The following is a 16656-nucleotide window of genomic DNA, read 5'->3' on the forward strand; positions in this document are numbered from 1 at the left end:
GGAAAGTGAAGAAGTCAATCTGAAACTAGGGTCCTAAGTCTAAACAAAGGAAACTACGAAAGTATGAGGAGTGAGTTGGCTATGACAGATTGGGGAGCTTTATTAAAAGGCATGACGGTGGATAGGCAATGGCTAACATTTAAGGAACGAATGCATGAATTGCAACAGTTATACATTCCTTTCTGGTGCAAAAACACAAAAGGAAAAGCGGCCCAACCATGGCTAACAAAAGAAATTTAAGGATAGCATTAGATCCAAAGAGGAATCATATAAAGTTGCCAGAAAAAGTAGCAAGCCTGAGGATTGGGAGTAGTTTAGAGTTCAGCAAAAAAGGACCAAGAGATTGAATAAGACAGGAAAAATAGAGTATGAGAGTAAACCTGCAAGGAACATAAAAGTGGATTGTAAAAGTTTCTACAAGTATGTAAAAAGAAAAAGATTAGTGAAGACAAATGTAGGTCCCTTGCATTCAGAAACGGGAGAATTTATAATGGGTAACAAGGAAATGGTAGAGCAATTAAACAAATACTTTGGTTCTGTCTTCACGGAAGAGGACACAAATAACTTCCCAGAAATGCTAGGGAACCAAGGGTCTAGTGAGAAGGAGGAATTAAAGGAAATTAGTATTAGTAAAAAAAAAAAAAAAATAGTGCTGGAGAAATTAATGGGACTTAAAGCCGATTAAGTCCCCAGGGCCTGATAATCTGCATCCCAGAGTACTAAAAGAGGTAGCCATGGAAATAGTGGATGCATTGGTTGTCATCTTCCAAAATTCTATAGATTATGCAACAGTTCCTGCAGATTGGAGGGTGGCAAATGTAACCCCACTATTTAAAAAAGGAGGGAGAGAGAAAATGGAACTACAGACCGGTTAGCCTAATATCAGTAGTAGGGAAAATGCTAGCGCCTATTATAAATGATGAGATAACAGGACACTTAGAAAATATCAACGGGATTAGACAAAGTCAACATGGATTTATGAAAGGGAAATCGTGTTTGACAAACCTACTGGAGTTTTTTGAGGGTGTAACTGGTAGAATAGATAAGGGAGACCGAGTGGATGTGGTGTATTTGGATTTTCAGAAGGCCTTTTGATAAAGTCCCACATAAGAGGTTTGTGTGCAAAATTAAAGCACATGGGATTGTGGATAATATACTGGCATGGATTGAAAATTGGTTAACAGACAGGAAACCGAGAGTATGAATAAATGGGTCTTTTTCGGGGTGGCAGGCGGTGACTAGTGGGGTACTGCAGGAATCGGTGCTTGGGTCCCAGCCATTCACAGTATATATCAATGATTTGGATGAGGGAACCAAATGTAATATTTCCAAGTTTGCTGATGACACAAAACTAGGTGGGATTGTGAGTTGAGGAGGATGGAAAGAGGCTTCAAGGCGATTTAGACAAGTTGAGTGAGTGGGCAAACACATGGCAGATGCAGTATAACATGGATAAATGTGAAGTTATCCACTTTGGTCGGAAAAACAAAGACAGTATTATTTAAATGGTGATAGATTGGGAAATGTTGATGTACAAAGGGACCTAGGTGTCCTTGTACACCAGTCACTGAAAGCAAACATGCAGGTGCAGCAGGTAGTTAGGAAGGCAAATGGTATGTTGGCCTTCATGGCAAGAGGATTTGAGCACAGGAGTAAGGATGTCTTTCTACAGTTATACAGGGCCTTGGTGAGACCACACCTGGAGTACTGTGTGCAGTTTTGGTCTCCTTACCTAAGAAAGGATATACTTGCCATAGAGGGAGTGCAGTGAAGGTTCAACAGCCTGATTCCTGGGATGGCAGGAATGTCGTATGAGTAGAGATTGGGTCGACTAGGCCTATATTCACTCGAGTTTAGAAGAATGAGAGGGGATCTCATTGAAACGTATAAAATTCTGACAGGGCTAGACAGACTGGATGGAGGGAGGATGTTTCCCCTGGCTGGGGGGTCACAGTCTCCGGATACGGGGTAGGACTGAGATGAGGAGAAATTTCTTCACTGAGGGTGGTGAACTTGTGGAATTCTCTACCACAGAAGGCTGTGGAGGCCAAGTCACTGAATATATTTAAGAAGGAGATAGATAGATTTCTAGACACAAGGGGCATCAAGGGGTATAGGGAGAGCGGGAATATGGTATTGAGAGAGAGGATCAGCCATGATATTGAATGGCGGAGCAGACTTGAAGGGCCGAGTGGCCTACTCCTGCTCCTATTTTTCTAATAAAAGCTAACTCTTCAGTGCAATACTGAGGGAGTACTGCACTTTCGGATGAGACACTAAACTGAGGCTCCGTCTGTCTCCTGAGATGGATATGAAAGATCTCCCGGCACTATTCGAAGAAGCGCGAGGGGGTTTTCTCCAGTGTTCTCACCAATATTATCTCTCAACCAACACAGAAAAAAACCCACATGATCTGATCATCTATCTCATTGCTGTGTGTGAGACCGTGCAGCGTTTCCCACATTACAACAATGACTGCACTTCAGAAGTACTTCATTGGTTGTAAAGTGCTTTGGATGTTTTCAGGTTGTGAAAGTCACTATATAAATGCATGTCTTTTTTAAATGCCATTCCTGTCCTTAATACTACTGCTGAAAATGATTTTGCTCTTGGGGCTGTCTGTTCAAAGGCAGTGCATGTGGCTTTGATAAGGGGTTGAATGAGATTTATGCAGGTTACATGTTCCACCTGTTAGACCACAAACACTTGGCATCTTCAATCATCCTGATCTCTCGCGTACTGGTTGCAGATGTATGATGACACTGCTGGGAGAGCCAATGTATCACTCGATGAAGAACATGTCGCTGCCTTTCGGTGTCTAACTGCAGTGTGTCTGCATATGTTTGTGCATAAACACATCACCACAGCAATATTGTGAATTAACCATTTCAGCAGAGTTATGAGTACCAAATGTTGCCAAAAACCAGGCTGACACTGAATAGTTCTGATTTTTTTTTAAATTACACAACTAATTTGTTTGGTACATCTTATTTTTAAAAAAAAAGAAAAAAATAGTGGCATGATCTCCAACCATAGCTTTTAAAGGTCCCCATCGCGCACGCAAACAGAAGCTCGTAAACTTCCAGTTATGAGCAGAAGGGGTTTGCTGAGCCTTCTGCAGAACTAATTGCAATTTAACAACTATCATTGTATTTTAATAATGCTTTAATCATGTTGGAAGAACAGTAGGTTACAGTGCTTACCCACAACCAACGTAACCCACTGGTAGCTTCATCCCTTGAGTTGTCAGCACTGTGGTCTTCAGTCCAATACTGTTCATTGCCTTTTATGTGTTATCTTCTATTGTACAAAAGAGTAGCGTTGTATATATATCGATTTTAGTTTGACGTATTTTTTGGCTTATTCAGACTGCGGCTCTGTTCTGGAACTGTATGTGGAAGTAATTCCCTGTCACTTGGAAACTTGCAGTCCTGCAGCACTTTGAGTTTTAATCAATAGTTATTCACATTATGGAACTCCTGCGAGAAGTGGAAGTGGTAGTAAGCCACAGTTGCCCAATAGCTGTGTCTTATTTATATTTTCTTGTATGGGACATTGGCTGAACCAACCCAACTCTTAAACCTTTGGTGAAGATAATTGACTTCATGCAGTAGAGGTTGACTTTCAGGTGGGCGCTGTTTACATCCAATCAGCCCGTTGACTTCTGCTTTTTGCCCATGTTCTGGCTCTACAGTCTTCCGAATCCTTAAGTTCAAAAGCAGAATTCAGTCATGTGAACATAAAAAAACAAAATATCCATCACAGAAACCCCACAATGCAGATAGAGGCCATTTCGGCCCATCGAGCCTGCACCGACACATATCCCACCCGATCCCCGTAACCCCTACACCAACACACATCCCACCCTATCCCCGTAACCCCACGTATTTAATCCCCCTAACACTAAGGGTCAATTTATCATAGCCAATCAATCTAACCCGCACATCTTTGGATGTGGAGCTTGTGTTTTTCTTTTTCTTTTTCTTCAAAGCTATGTGCAGGCCACATATACTAGATTTCTTCTATGATCATTGAAGCTGATTGGGAGATTACAGGACCTTTTGCTGCTTTTATGTGACCATTTGGTTCAATTGAACTCTAGGAAGCTGGCACCCGTGAACCTTAGCCTGATGGCAGACTGTTTTGTGTGTGTCTACAAGTCTGCTGCCGGATAAGTGAGCCAGATTTCGCAGTGTAAGCACCAGGAGCCGACTCCTTGTTTCTGGGGTCCTGGTATCTGATCTAAACAAGCAGTGGCACACCTTGGTTTTTCCATTTAGCTTGTTTGTCTGTATTGGTATTTCTAGCATTCAGGCATTAGCTCTTGAAATAACGGACTTGAACCCCAGAGGCATCCTGTGGTATTCTAAATTGGTTTAGTTTGGGTGCAATCCTGCTTCTGGGCCCCAAGCACATGCCATTCGAGAAATGGAATGAGCTGCACCTGACCTCATTTGTACTCTGCTTTTTGGAGATGTGATCCTGAGCTGTGATTATAGTTCAGAAAATTATTTAAATGTATATCTTGTGTATAGATAATGACCTATTTTAGTGAAAGGATAAAATGTTAAATACTATACAAAATGTCATGACTTATTTTTAAATGTTTGTAACCTTGCCACAATTTATTAATCTCCTGTTGCAACTTTTGTTTTCTTTGCAGCCCCTTTTATGGTGAAGACTTTTACTTTGAAATCCCTAGAAGTTTCCAGTACCTCTCCTTTTATATTTATGATAAGAGTTTTTTTCAGAAGGATCTGCCTTTTGGTAAGTTGTAGTATAACCATAATGTGCTACCATGACCCTGTGCTTGTCTTGCATTTTATACTGCATATAAAGGAACAATTGAGTGGTGATGTTACTGCAGTTATCCCTTTAGTAGACTGCAAGAATTGTTTGAGTCCCTCCTCATTGTCCCTCTGTATATACTGAGCGTGATCATTGCTGGGATATGGGAAGTAGATAAGAAATTGCAGGTCATAATGCATATGAATTTAATGTGGATTTCCCGTGATCCTTGGATAATTATTTTTTTAAAGGACTTATGCTGTCATTAAACCTAAATTCCAAACTGCTTTACTAAATTTACTACAATACTAAATATGTTTATAATAGTTTATCATTCAAAAGAGGCATTCTGTAGATAGTTTACTTTGAGATCTGTAGAAGCTATGTCTTGAAAGTAGGCTCCATCTACAAAATTGGAGATGACTGGATTAAAATCTCTGCAGTGTTTAGTCAGTATGTAAAATCAATATTTTTGACTGAATTTCTGTTAAACGTTATTAAGTATTGTGTATACAGAGCATTTCCTGTCCACAAACCTTGCTTCCCTTTGTCATAATGTAGTGTTGTGTTTACCTAAAAAAAGAATTGAACCTGCAAGTAGACTACACTCTGATTTTATTGCAGAAAACAGAACTACAACAATCATTAATGTTGTAGGTCAGTTTTAAAAATTCCTTCTATCCTTTTCTAGGGAAACTTACTTGGACATTGCTGATGCAGTGTCTCTGATGCATTAGAAGTTGCAGTGCTTTAGTTACAGGAAACTTTTTTTTATCCGGCACGGACGGGACCGACGTGATGCCGGTTCATCAAAAATTCCGGATAACTGAACGCTATAGCAAAAGATACGGAGCTGAGAGCTCCGTATAAAGCAACAAACCCTGCTTCAGAACAATGGGCACAAGTTGCAAGTGTCTCTGTAGCTTAGCAACAGCTGCAGCCACGCCCTTGCACAGCAACAAATGGAGGAAGGCAAGTAACAAAAGTTACCTGAACCTACTCCTGAATTTTGCCGGTTGTGTGTGTGTGTGTCCGTGACATCCATAACCCGGCAAAGGATCTGCTCTGATCAGGTCATTCAGTTCAATCCACGTTCACCCTTGGGAGAGCTAACTTTAAAAAAAAAAGTTGATTAAAAGTAAAATGTTGCAAATCGGTCCTCCGAAGCAACTCTTATCTCTGTCAAGGGGTTACAAGATAGTGTTCATTTCTCTTAAATCCGCTCCTAAAGCTGTGTTCAATGTACAGTGAAGAGGTTGGCACGTGACAAAGCTGAATTATGGGGAACGGATAATTCAAGTTAACATTCATTTGTTTCTGAAACATGGATAACATTATGGTAGAGTTTGTGTATTTTATGGAAATGCATGTAGTTTATATTTTTGCCTACATAACAGAAATGACTACCCTTCAAAAAGTAATTAATTGGATGTGGGGTGCTTTGAGATGTGCTAAAGACATGAAAGGCACTATATAGGTATGAATTCATTCTTTAAAATGTAATTAGTTTGATAGAATAATGGATGTAATCACTTTCATATGAATAACAGGTTGAGTTAAATGCTACATATGTAGTTTATACTACAAGCAAAGCTGTTGGATCTGGCAGGGATTGGGTGAATGCAGAAGAATTCTAGTTGAATGTGAATAATGCTGCTTATGTAAATTATCATCACTGATGTCAAATCAGCTGTAATTACACTGGTCTTGGATTGTGACAATCACCATTGCTTTAATTCAAGGCAATTTTACTTTTTGGTTTTTCATGCAAATTGGTTGTTACTTTGTGCTACATCTTAACAAATGTAAGCAAAAGCATTCAGAAAAATATACAGATGTCTGTATAAACAAAATGCTACATGCTGTCTGGCGTAAGTTGACTATTGGTCCTGTGTGTGAATGTATATGTCATAGAATCATAGAAAGTTACAGCATGGAAGGAGGCCATTTCAGCCCATCGTGTCCGCGCCGGCCAACAAAGAGCTATTCCAGCCTAATTCCACTTCCCAGCTCTTGGTCCGTAGCCCTGCAGGTTACAGCATCCCAAGTGCACATCCAAGTACTTTTTAAATGTGGTTAGGGTTCCTGCCTCTACCACCCTTTCAGGCAGTGAGTTCCAGACCCCCACAACCCTCTGGATGAAGAAATTTCCCCTCAAATCCCCTCTAAACCTTCCCCCATTAATTTAAATCTGTGCCCCCTGGTTTTTGACCTCTGCTAAGGGAAATAGGTCCTTTCTATCCAATTTATCTAGGCCCCTCATAATTTATGCACCTCAATAAGGTCTCCCCTCGGCCTCCTCTGTTCCAAGGAAAACAAACCCAGCCTATCCAGTCTTTCCTCATAGCTAAGGTTCTCTACTCCTGGCAACATCCTTGTAAATCTCCTCTGTACCCTCTCTCTAGTGCAATCACATCTTTCCTGTAATGTGGTGACCAGAACTGCACGCAGTACTCTAGCTGAGGCTTAACTAGTGTTTTATACAGTTGAAGAATAACCCCCCTGCTCTTGTATTCTATGCCACGGCTAATTAAAGGCAAGCATTCCGTATGCCGCCTTAACTACCTTATCTACTTGGCCTGCTACCTTCAGGGATCTGTGGGCATGCACTCCAAGGTCCCTTTATTCCTCTACACTACCCCGTGCCCTACCATTTAATGTGTATTCCCTTTCCTTGTTAGCCCTCCCCAAATGCATTACCTCACACTTCTCTGGATTGAACGCCATTTGCCACTGTTCTGCCCACCTGACCAATTTATTGATATCTTCCTGCAATCTACAGGTTCCTTCTTCAGTATCAACCACACAGCTGATTTTAGTATCATCTGCAAGCTTCTTAATCATACCCCCTATATTGAAGTCTAGATCGTTGATGTACACCACAAAAAGCAAGGGACCTAGCAAAAAAAAAAAGTAGCAAAAAAAAATTGTTTTTACTTTCAAGCACAAATGTTGCAGGTAGGGCCTGTTTCATCTTGCAGCTACCTGTATGATTTGTTCTTGGTTTTAGCTGTCTTGTCCAGGGGAAGAGCAAAGCAGAGATCAGACCATTGCTCACACAAAGAGGAAGATGGGAAATTGGTGATAAATTTACCCATAGCCATTGGCTTGAGAGTAACCCTGGCAGGTTGATTGGTGCATGATGCAGGCAGCATAGGATGAGGGGGAGGAGGTAATAAAATTAGTTTTAAAAAAATAGGGAAGAAATAGTATTGCATAATGTTAGTTTGGTGAGTTGTGGTTAAGGAACTGGGCGGCCCCATAGCTTGTACTTCAGAGAGTCCACTTAACAGCTGTGTGTGCGACGGTCACATCTGAAACTGGAAGGCTCTCGCGCTCTCTCTAATGCAGCAAAGTCCCTGCTGCCATTTGCTGGGTGCTAAAAAGTACAACGCTGTCGGTACAGATTTCTCTAACCATTCATAGAATTTTTCAAAAACGCAAAATGCTGGAAATACACAGCAGAGCCACCAGCATTCTGCTTTTTTGCTGCTTATGTTTAAGTACCAGCTGTCAGTGGTGATGTGTTCAAAGCTGAATTACTGAGGTGTTTACATGCAGTTGTAAATTTTAGTTGAGTTGTAATCTTGCCATAAAGCAAAGATAGATGATTAATATGTCAGGTGTATTTAAAAACTCCAAAGAAGTATTTTAAATGTTTTTTGATTCCAAAATCGTTTTCGTTTCCTCTCCAATGAGTAATGGTTTTTGCCGTCAGTTGTTTCCTCCTGACGCCATTTGGGAACTTGCTCGTGCTTGGTGCCTAATTTACCAAAACTATGGCTCTATCCTGGGAGTGAAGACACTGAAGGCCAAGTGCTTCTTATTAGCAGAAGGTGCAGGTTAGAGAGCAGAGGGCTAGGTGGAGGTCTCCCGGCAGACCTCTCTAATGGAGAACAGTTCAAGGTGCACATTTGAAAATTGACAGAAAACCCTGCTACCCTATAAGTAACAGGAAAGTAAAACTGCTGCTGCTGGGCGTAAGTCGGTTTGAAATCCTGTTCTGAGCTCACTTTTTTGCTAATCTTATTCATGAGTGAAACATGCAAGTTTCGCTCAAAATTCTGAAGGGGGTTGATCGTAAGAACATAAGAAATAGGAGCAGGAGTAGTCCCTTCGAGCCTGCTCTGCCATTCAATAAGATCATGGCTAATCTTCTACTTCAACTCTACCTTCTCGCACTATCCCCATAACCCTTGATTCCCTTAGTATCCAAAAATTTATCAATCTCTGTCTTGAATATACTCGATGACTCAGCATCCACAGCCCTCTGGGGTAGAGAATTCCAAAGATTCACCACCCTTTGAGCGAAGAAATTTCGCCTCATCTCCGTCCTAAATGGCCAACCCCTTTTATTCTGAGAAACTGATCCCTAGTTCTAGTCTCTCCAGCCAGGGGAAACATCCTCCCAGCATCTACCCTGTCAAGCCCCTTAAGAATTTTATACATTTCAATTAGATCACACCTCATTCTTCTAAAGTCTAGGGAATATAGGCCTAGTCTACTCAGTCTCCCCTCATAGGACAATCCCCTTTTCCCAGGAATCAGCCTAGTGGACCTTTGTTGCACTCTCAAGGCAAGTATATCCTTCCTTAGGCAAGGAGACTAAAACTGTACACAGTACTCCAGGTGTGGTCTCACCAAGACCTTATATAATTGTAGCAAGACTTCTTTATTACAAAGGGATTGGAGTATAAGAGTAAAGACTAACAAACAATTTGTCTTCCTAATTGCTTGCTGTACCTGCATGTTAACTTTCTGGCATTCATGTATAAGGGCATCCAGGTCCCTCTGAATGCCAACATTTCCCAGTGTCTCACCTTTTATTTAAAAAAAAAAAAAAAAAAAATTCTTAATTTTTCCTACCAAAGTGGATAACTTAACACTTATCCACGTTATATTCCATCTGCCATGTTCTTGCCCACTCACTTAAACTGTCTGTATCCTCTTTGCGTCCTTCTCACAGCTTACTTTACCAGCTAACTTTGTGTCGTCCGCAAACTTGGATACATTACACTAGGTCCCCCTCATCTAAGTCATTGATATAGAAACATAGAAGATAGGAGTAGGCCATTCGGCCCCTCGATCCTGCTCCTCCATTCAATGCGATCATGGCTGATCATCCAAATTCAGTACCCTGTCCCTGCCTTCTCCCCATACCCCTTGATCCCTTTAGCCTTCAGAAATATATCCAACTCCTTCTTGAATATATTTAATGAATTGGCCTCTACTGCCTTCTGTGGTAGAGAATTCCACAGGTTCACCACTCTCTGGGTGAAGAAATTCCTCCTCATCTGCCCTAAATGGCTTACCCCTTATCCTTAGACTGTGACCCCTGTTTCTGGACTCCCCGACCATCGGGAACATCCTTCCTGCATCTAGTCTGTCTAGTTCTGTTAGAATTTTATAAGTTTCAATGAGATCCCCCCTCATTCTTCTACACTCCAGCAAGTACAAGCCCAATCTCTCCTTGTACGTCATTCCTGCCATCCCAGGTATCAGCCTGGTGAATCTTCGCTGAACTCCTTCCATGGCAAGAACATCCTTCCTCAGATAAGGCGACCAAAACTGCACACAATACTCCAGATGTGGTCTCACCAAGGCCCTGTACAACTGCAGCAAGACATCCTTGTTCCTGTACTTGAACCCTCTCGCTACGAAGGCCAGCATACCATTTGCCTTCTTAACCGCCTGCTGCACCTGCATGCTTGCCTTCAGCGACTGGTGCACAAGGACGCCCAGGTCTCGTTACACTTCCCCTTCTCCCAATCTATTGCCATTCAGATGATAATCTGCCTCCTTGTTTTTGACACCAGAGTGGATAACCTCGCATTTATCCACGTTATATTGCATCTGCCGTGCTTCTGCCCAATCACCCAACCTGTCCAAATCATACTGGAGTTTCTCGGCATCCTCCTCGCAGCACACACGCCCACCCAGCTTTGTGTCATCTGCAAACTTGGAGATATTACATCTAGTTTTCTCGTCCAGATCATTAATATATATTGTGAATAGCTGGGGTCCAAGGACCGATCCCTGCGGTACCCCACTAGTTACTGCCTGCCACTCGGAAAAAGACCCGTTTATTCCAACTCTTTGCTTTCTGTCTGCCAACCAGTTCTCTATCCAAGTCAATACCTTGCCCCCAATCCCATGTGCCTTAACTTTACACGCTAATCTCTTATGCGGGACCTTATCGAAAGCCTTCTGAAAGTCCAAATACACCACATCCACTGGTTCTCCCTTATCTATTTTACCAGTTACATCCTCAAAAAACTCCAGTAGATTAGTCAAGCACGATTTACCCTTTGTAAATCCATGTTGACTTTGTCCGATCCTGTCACTGTTTTCCAAGTGCTCTGCTATTACATCTTTTATAATGGACTCTAGCATTTTCCCCACTACCGATGTCAGGCTTACCGGTCTGTAATTCCCCGTTTTCTCTCTACCACCTTTTTTGAATAGTGGGGTAACATTTGCTACCCTCCAATCCATGGGTACTGTTCCAGATTCCATCGAATGTTGGAAGATGATCAGCAATGCATCTACTACGCTTGACTTCACCAATCTTTTTCTCTTCACATATCTATAAAAGCTTTTATAGTCAGATTTTATGTTCCCTGCAAGCTTACTCTCATACTCTATTTCCCCCCTCTTAATTAATCCCTTTGTCCTCCTTTGTTGAATCCTAAACTGCTCCCAATCCTCAAGTTTACTGCTTTTTCTGGCCAATTTATATGTCCTCCCCTTGGATCTTATGCTATCTCTAATTTCCCTTGTTAGCCACGGTTGAGTCACCTTTTTTGTTTTCTTTTTATGCCAAACTGGGATGAACAAATTCTGTAGTTCATCCATGCGATTTTTGAATGTTTGCCATTGCCTATCCACCGTCAACCCTTTGAGTGAAATTCCCCAATCAATCCTACCCAACTCGTGCTTCATACCATCGTAGTTTCCTTTATTTAAATTCAGGACTCTAGCTAGATTGTAACTAGCTGAGGCCCAAGCACTGATCCTTGCGGTACCCCACTAGTTACAGCCTGCCAACCCAAAAATGACCCGTTTATTCCTTGTTTTCTGTCTGTTAACCAGTCCTCAATCCATGCTAATATATTACCCCCAATCCTATGAGCCCTGAATTTGTGTAATAGCCTCTGTGTGTCACCTTATCGAATGCTTTTTGAAAATCCAAATACACTACATCTACTGGTTCCCCTTATCTACCCTGCTAGTTGCAACTTCAAAAAACTCTTAACAGATTTGTCAAACACTATTTCTCTTTCACAAATCTGTGTTGATTCTGTCCAATCATATTATGATTTCTTAAGTGCCCTGTTACCACGACCTAATAATGGATTCTAGCATTTTCCCTACTACTGATGTTGGGCTAACTGGTCTATAGTTCCCTGTTTTCTCTCTCCTCTCCTTTCTTGAATAACGGGCTTACGTTTGCTACCTTCCAATCCATGGGGACCATTCTAGAATCTATGGAATTCTGGAAGGTCAAAACTAATGCATCCACTATCTCTGAAGCTACCTCTTAAAACCCTAGGATGAAGGCCATCAGGTCCAGGGATCTGTTGACTTTTAGTCCCATTAATTTCTCCAGTACTATTTCTTTACTCATACTAATTTCTTTAAGTTCCTCATTCTCACTAGACCCTTGGTTCCCCACTATTTCAATGTTTTTTGTGTCTTCTACCATGAAGACAGATGCAAAGTATTAATTGAATGTCTCTGCCATGTCCTTATTCCCCATCATAATTTTTCCTGCCTCTTCCTCTAAGGGACCCACATTTGCTTTGGCTAATCTCTTCCTTTTTACATACCTATAGAAGCTTTTACAATCTGTTTTTATGTCTCTCGCTAAATGCATTACCTCACACTTATCCGGATTGAATTCCATTTGCCACTTTTCTGCCCACCTGACAAGTCCTTGATATCTTCCTGCAGTCTACAGCTTTCTTCCTCACTATCAACCACACGACCAATTTTTGTATCATTTGCAAACTTCTTAATCATGCCCCCTACATTGAAGTCTAAATCATTGAGATATACCACAAAAAACAAGGGACCTAGTACTGAGCCCTGCAGGACCCTACTGGAAACTGTTTTCCAGTCACAAAAACATTGTTGACCATTACCCTTTAGTTTCCTGCCACTGAGCCAATTTTGGATCCAACTTGCCACTTTCCCCTAGATCCCATGGGCTTTTCCTTTTCTGACCAATCTGCCATGTGGATCTTGTCGAAAGCCTTACCAAAATCCATGTAGACTACATCAAACGCGCTACCCTCATCAACCCTCCTGGTTTCCGCCCCTCAAAATTCAATCAAGTTTATCAGACACGAACTTCCCTTAACAAATCCATGCCGACTGTCCTTGATTAATCTGTGCCTTTCTAAATGACGATTAATACTGTCCCTCAGAATTTTTTCCAACAATTTGTCCACCACTGAGGTTAGGCTGACTGGCCTGTAATTACTTGGTCTATCCCTTTCTCCCTTTTTAAACAACAGTACGTTAGCAGTCTTCTGGCACCACACCTGTAACCAGAGAGGATTGCAAAATTAAGGTCAGAGCCTCCGCTATTTGCTCCCTTGCTTCTCAACAGCCTGGGATACATTTCATCTGGGCCTGCCGATTTATCTACATTCAAAGATGCTAAATCCCTTAATGCTTCCCCTCTCTCGGTTTATTTCCTCCTTCTTAACTACAATGTCTGCATCGTCCCTCTCTTTTGTGATGACAGACGCAAAGTATTCATTAAGAACCATACCCACGTCTTCCGCCTCCACACACAAGCTTTTTTGCTCTCTAATAGGCCCTACTCTTTAGTTATCCTCTTGCTCTTATGTATTTATAAAACATCTTTGGGGTTTCCTTGATTTTATTTGCCAATATTTTTTCATGCCCTCTCTTTGCTTTCCTAATTTCCTTTTTAATTTCACCCCTGCACTTTCTATACTCCCCATGGCTTTCTGCAGTATTTAGCTCTTGGTATCTGACTAAACCTTCCATTTTTTGCCTTATCCTACCCTGTATGCCCCTTGACATCTAGGGGGCTCTATATTTGGGAGTCCCACCCTTTTTTGTGGGAACGTATTTGCTCTGAACCCTCGCTATCTCTTGCTTGAATGCCTCCCATTGCTTAGAGTCATAGTTATACAGCACAAAGAGGCCCATCGTGTCCGTGCCGGCCATTGAGCCCTGTCTATTCTAATCCCATTTTCCAGCACTTGGTCCGTAGCCTTGTATGCTATGGCGTTTCAAGTGCTCATCTAAATGCTTCTTGAATGTTGTGAGGGTTCCTGCCTCTACCACCCTTTCAGGCAGTGAGTTCCAGATTCCAACCACCCTCTGGGTGAAAAAGATTTTCCTCAAATCCCCTTTAAACCTCCTGCCCCTTACCTTGAAACTATGCCCCCTGGTTATTGACCCCTCTACTAAGGGGAAAAGTTCCTTTCTATCTACCCTATCTATGCCCCTCATAATTTTGTACACCTCAATCAGGTCCCCCCTCCGCCTTCTCTGCTCTAAGGAAAACAACCCCAGCCTGTCCAGTCTCTCTTCATAGCTGAAGTGCTCCAGCCCAGGTAACATCCTGGTGAATCTCCTTTTGCACCCTCTCCAATGCAATCACATTCCTCCTATAGTGTGGCAACCAGAACTGCACACAGTATTCCAGCTGTGGCCTAACTAGCGTTTTGTACAGCTCTATCATAACCTCCTTGCTCTTGTATTCTATGCCTCAGCTAATGAAGGCAAGTATCCCTTATGCCTTTTTAACCACCTTATCTACCTGTCCTGCTGCCTTCAGGTATCTATGTACATGCACACCAAGGTCCCTCTGATCCTCTGTCCTTCCTAGGGTCCTACCATTTATTGTGTTTTCCTTTGCCTTGTTAGTCCCCCCCAAAATGCATCACCTCTCACTTTTCAGGGTTAAATTCCATTTGCCACTGTTCTGCCTATCTGACCAACCCGTCGATATCGTCCTGTAGCCTGAGGCTTCCCTCCTCGCTATTTACCACTCCACCAATTTTCGTGTCATCTGCGAACTTACTGATCATACCTCCTACATTCATATCTAAATCATTAATGTACACTACAAACAGCAAAGGACCCAGCACCGATCCCTGCGGTATACCACTGGGCACAGGCTTCCAGTTACAAAAACAACCTTCGACCATCACCCTCTGCCTCCTGCCACTAAGCCAATTTTGGATCCAATGTGCCAAATTGCCCTGGATCCCATGGGCTCTTACCTTCTTGACCAGTCTCCCATGCGGGACTTTGTCATAGAAACATAGAAGGTAGGAGCAGGAGTAGGCCATTCGGCCCCTCGAGCCTGTTCCGCCATTTCATGAGATCATGGCTGATCATCCAAATTCAGTACCCTGTCCCTGCTTTCTCCCCATATTCCTTAAGGCTAAAGGGATCAAGAAATAAATCTCACTCCTTCTTGAATATATTTAATGAATTCGCCTCAACTGCCATGTATCGTAGAGAATTCCACAGGTTCACTGCTCTCTGAGTGAAGAAATTCCTCCTCATCTCTGTCCGAAATGGCTTACCCCTTATCTTTAGACTGTGACCCCTGGTTCTGGACTCCCCTGCCATCGGGAACATCCTTCCTGCATCTAGTCTGTCTAGTCCGGTTAGAATTTTATAAGTTTCAATGAGATCGCCTCTCATTCTTCTAAACTCTAGCAAATATAAGCCCAATCGACCCAAGCTCTGCTCATACGTCATTCCTGCCATCCCAGGTATCAGCCTGGTGAATCTTCGCTGCACTCCCTCCATGGCAAGAACATCCTTCCTCAGATAAGGCAACCAAAACTGCACACAATACTCAAGGTGCGGTCTCACCAAGGCCCTGTACAACTGCAGCAACACATCCTTGTTCCTGTACTCGAATCCTTTCGCTATGAAGGCCAACATACCATTTGCCTTCTTAACTGCTTGCTGCACCTGCATGCTTACCTTCAGTGACTGGTGCACAAGGACACCCAGGTCTCGTTGCACTTCCCCCTTCTCCCAATCTATTGCCATTCAGATGATAATCTGTCTTCCTGTTTTTGCCACCAAAGTGGATAACCTCGCATTTATCCACGTTATACTGCATTTGCTATGCATCTGCCCAATCACCCAACCTGTCCAAATCATACTGGAGTTTCTCTGCATCCTCCTCACAGCACACACGCCCACCCAGCTTTGTGTTGTCTGCAAACTATATAGTCCTAGCACCGATCCCTGCGGTACCCCACTAGTCACTACCTGCCACTTGGAAAAAGACCCGTTTATGCCAACTCTTTGCTTCCTGTCTGCCAACCAGTTCTCTATCCAATATAGTACCTTACCCCCAATCCCATGTGCTTTAACTTTGCACGCTAATTTTTTATGCGGGACTTTATCGAAAGCCTTCTGAAAGTCCAAATACACCACATCCACTGGTTCTTCCTTATCTATTCTATCTAGTTTACATCCTCAAAAAAATTCCAGTAGATTAGTCAAGCATGATTTACCTTTTGTAAATCCATGTTGACTTTGTCCGATCCTGTCACTGTTTTCCAAGTGCTCTGTTATTACATCTTTTATAATGGACTCCAGTATTTTCCCCACGACCGATGTCAGGCTTACTGGTCTATAATTCCCCGTTTTCTCTCTACCACCTTTTTTAAATAGTGGGGTTATATTAGCTATCCTCCAATCCATGGGAACTGGTCCAGAGTCTCTAGAATTTTGGAAGATGACCAGCAATGCATCTATTATTTCTAGGGCCACTTCCTTAAGTACCCCAGGATGTAGATTATCAAGCCCTGGGGATTTATCAGCCTTCAATCCTGTCAATTTCCATACAAATAC

The 16656-nt window shown here is 42.3% G+C and overlaps 1 protein-coding gene across 1 annotated transcript in view; it reads left to right on the forward strand.

Annotated features, from left to right (window-relative positions):
- The window catches only part of rasa2 (RAS p21 protein activator 2), a 191712-nt gene that overhangs the window by 63022 nt on the left and 112034 nt on the right, over nt 1-16656 (forward strand). Inside the window, exon 3 of the mRNA XM_085989925.1 lies at nt 4664-4767. Within this exon, the coding sequence (XP_085846051.1) occupies nt 4664-4767 (104 nt within the window). The remainder of the gene's footprint in view (nt 1-4663; nt 4768-16656) is intronic.

Source organism: Somniosus microcephalus, chromosome 6, assembly GCF_052327205.1.
Source record: "Somniosus microcephalus isolate GS21.2 chromosome 6, FLI_Smic_1.0, whole genome shotgun sequence".
Lineage (NCBI taxonomy): Eukaryota > Metazoa > Chordata > Chondrichthyes > Squaliformes > Somniosidae > Somniosus > Somniosus microcephalus.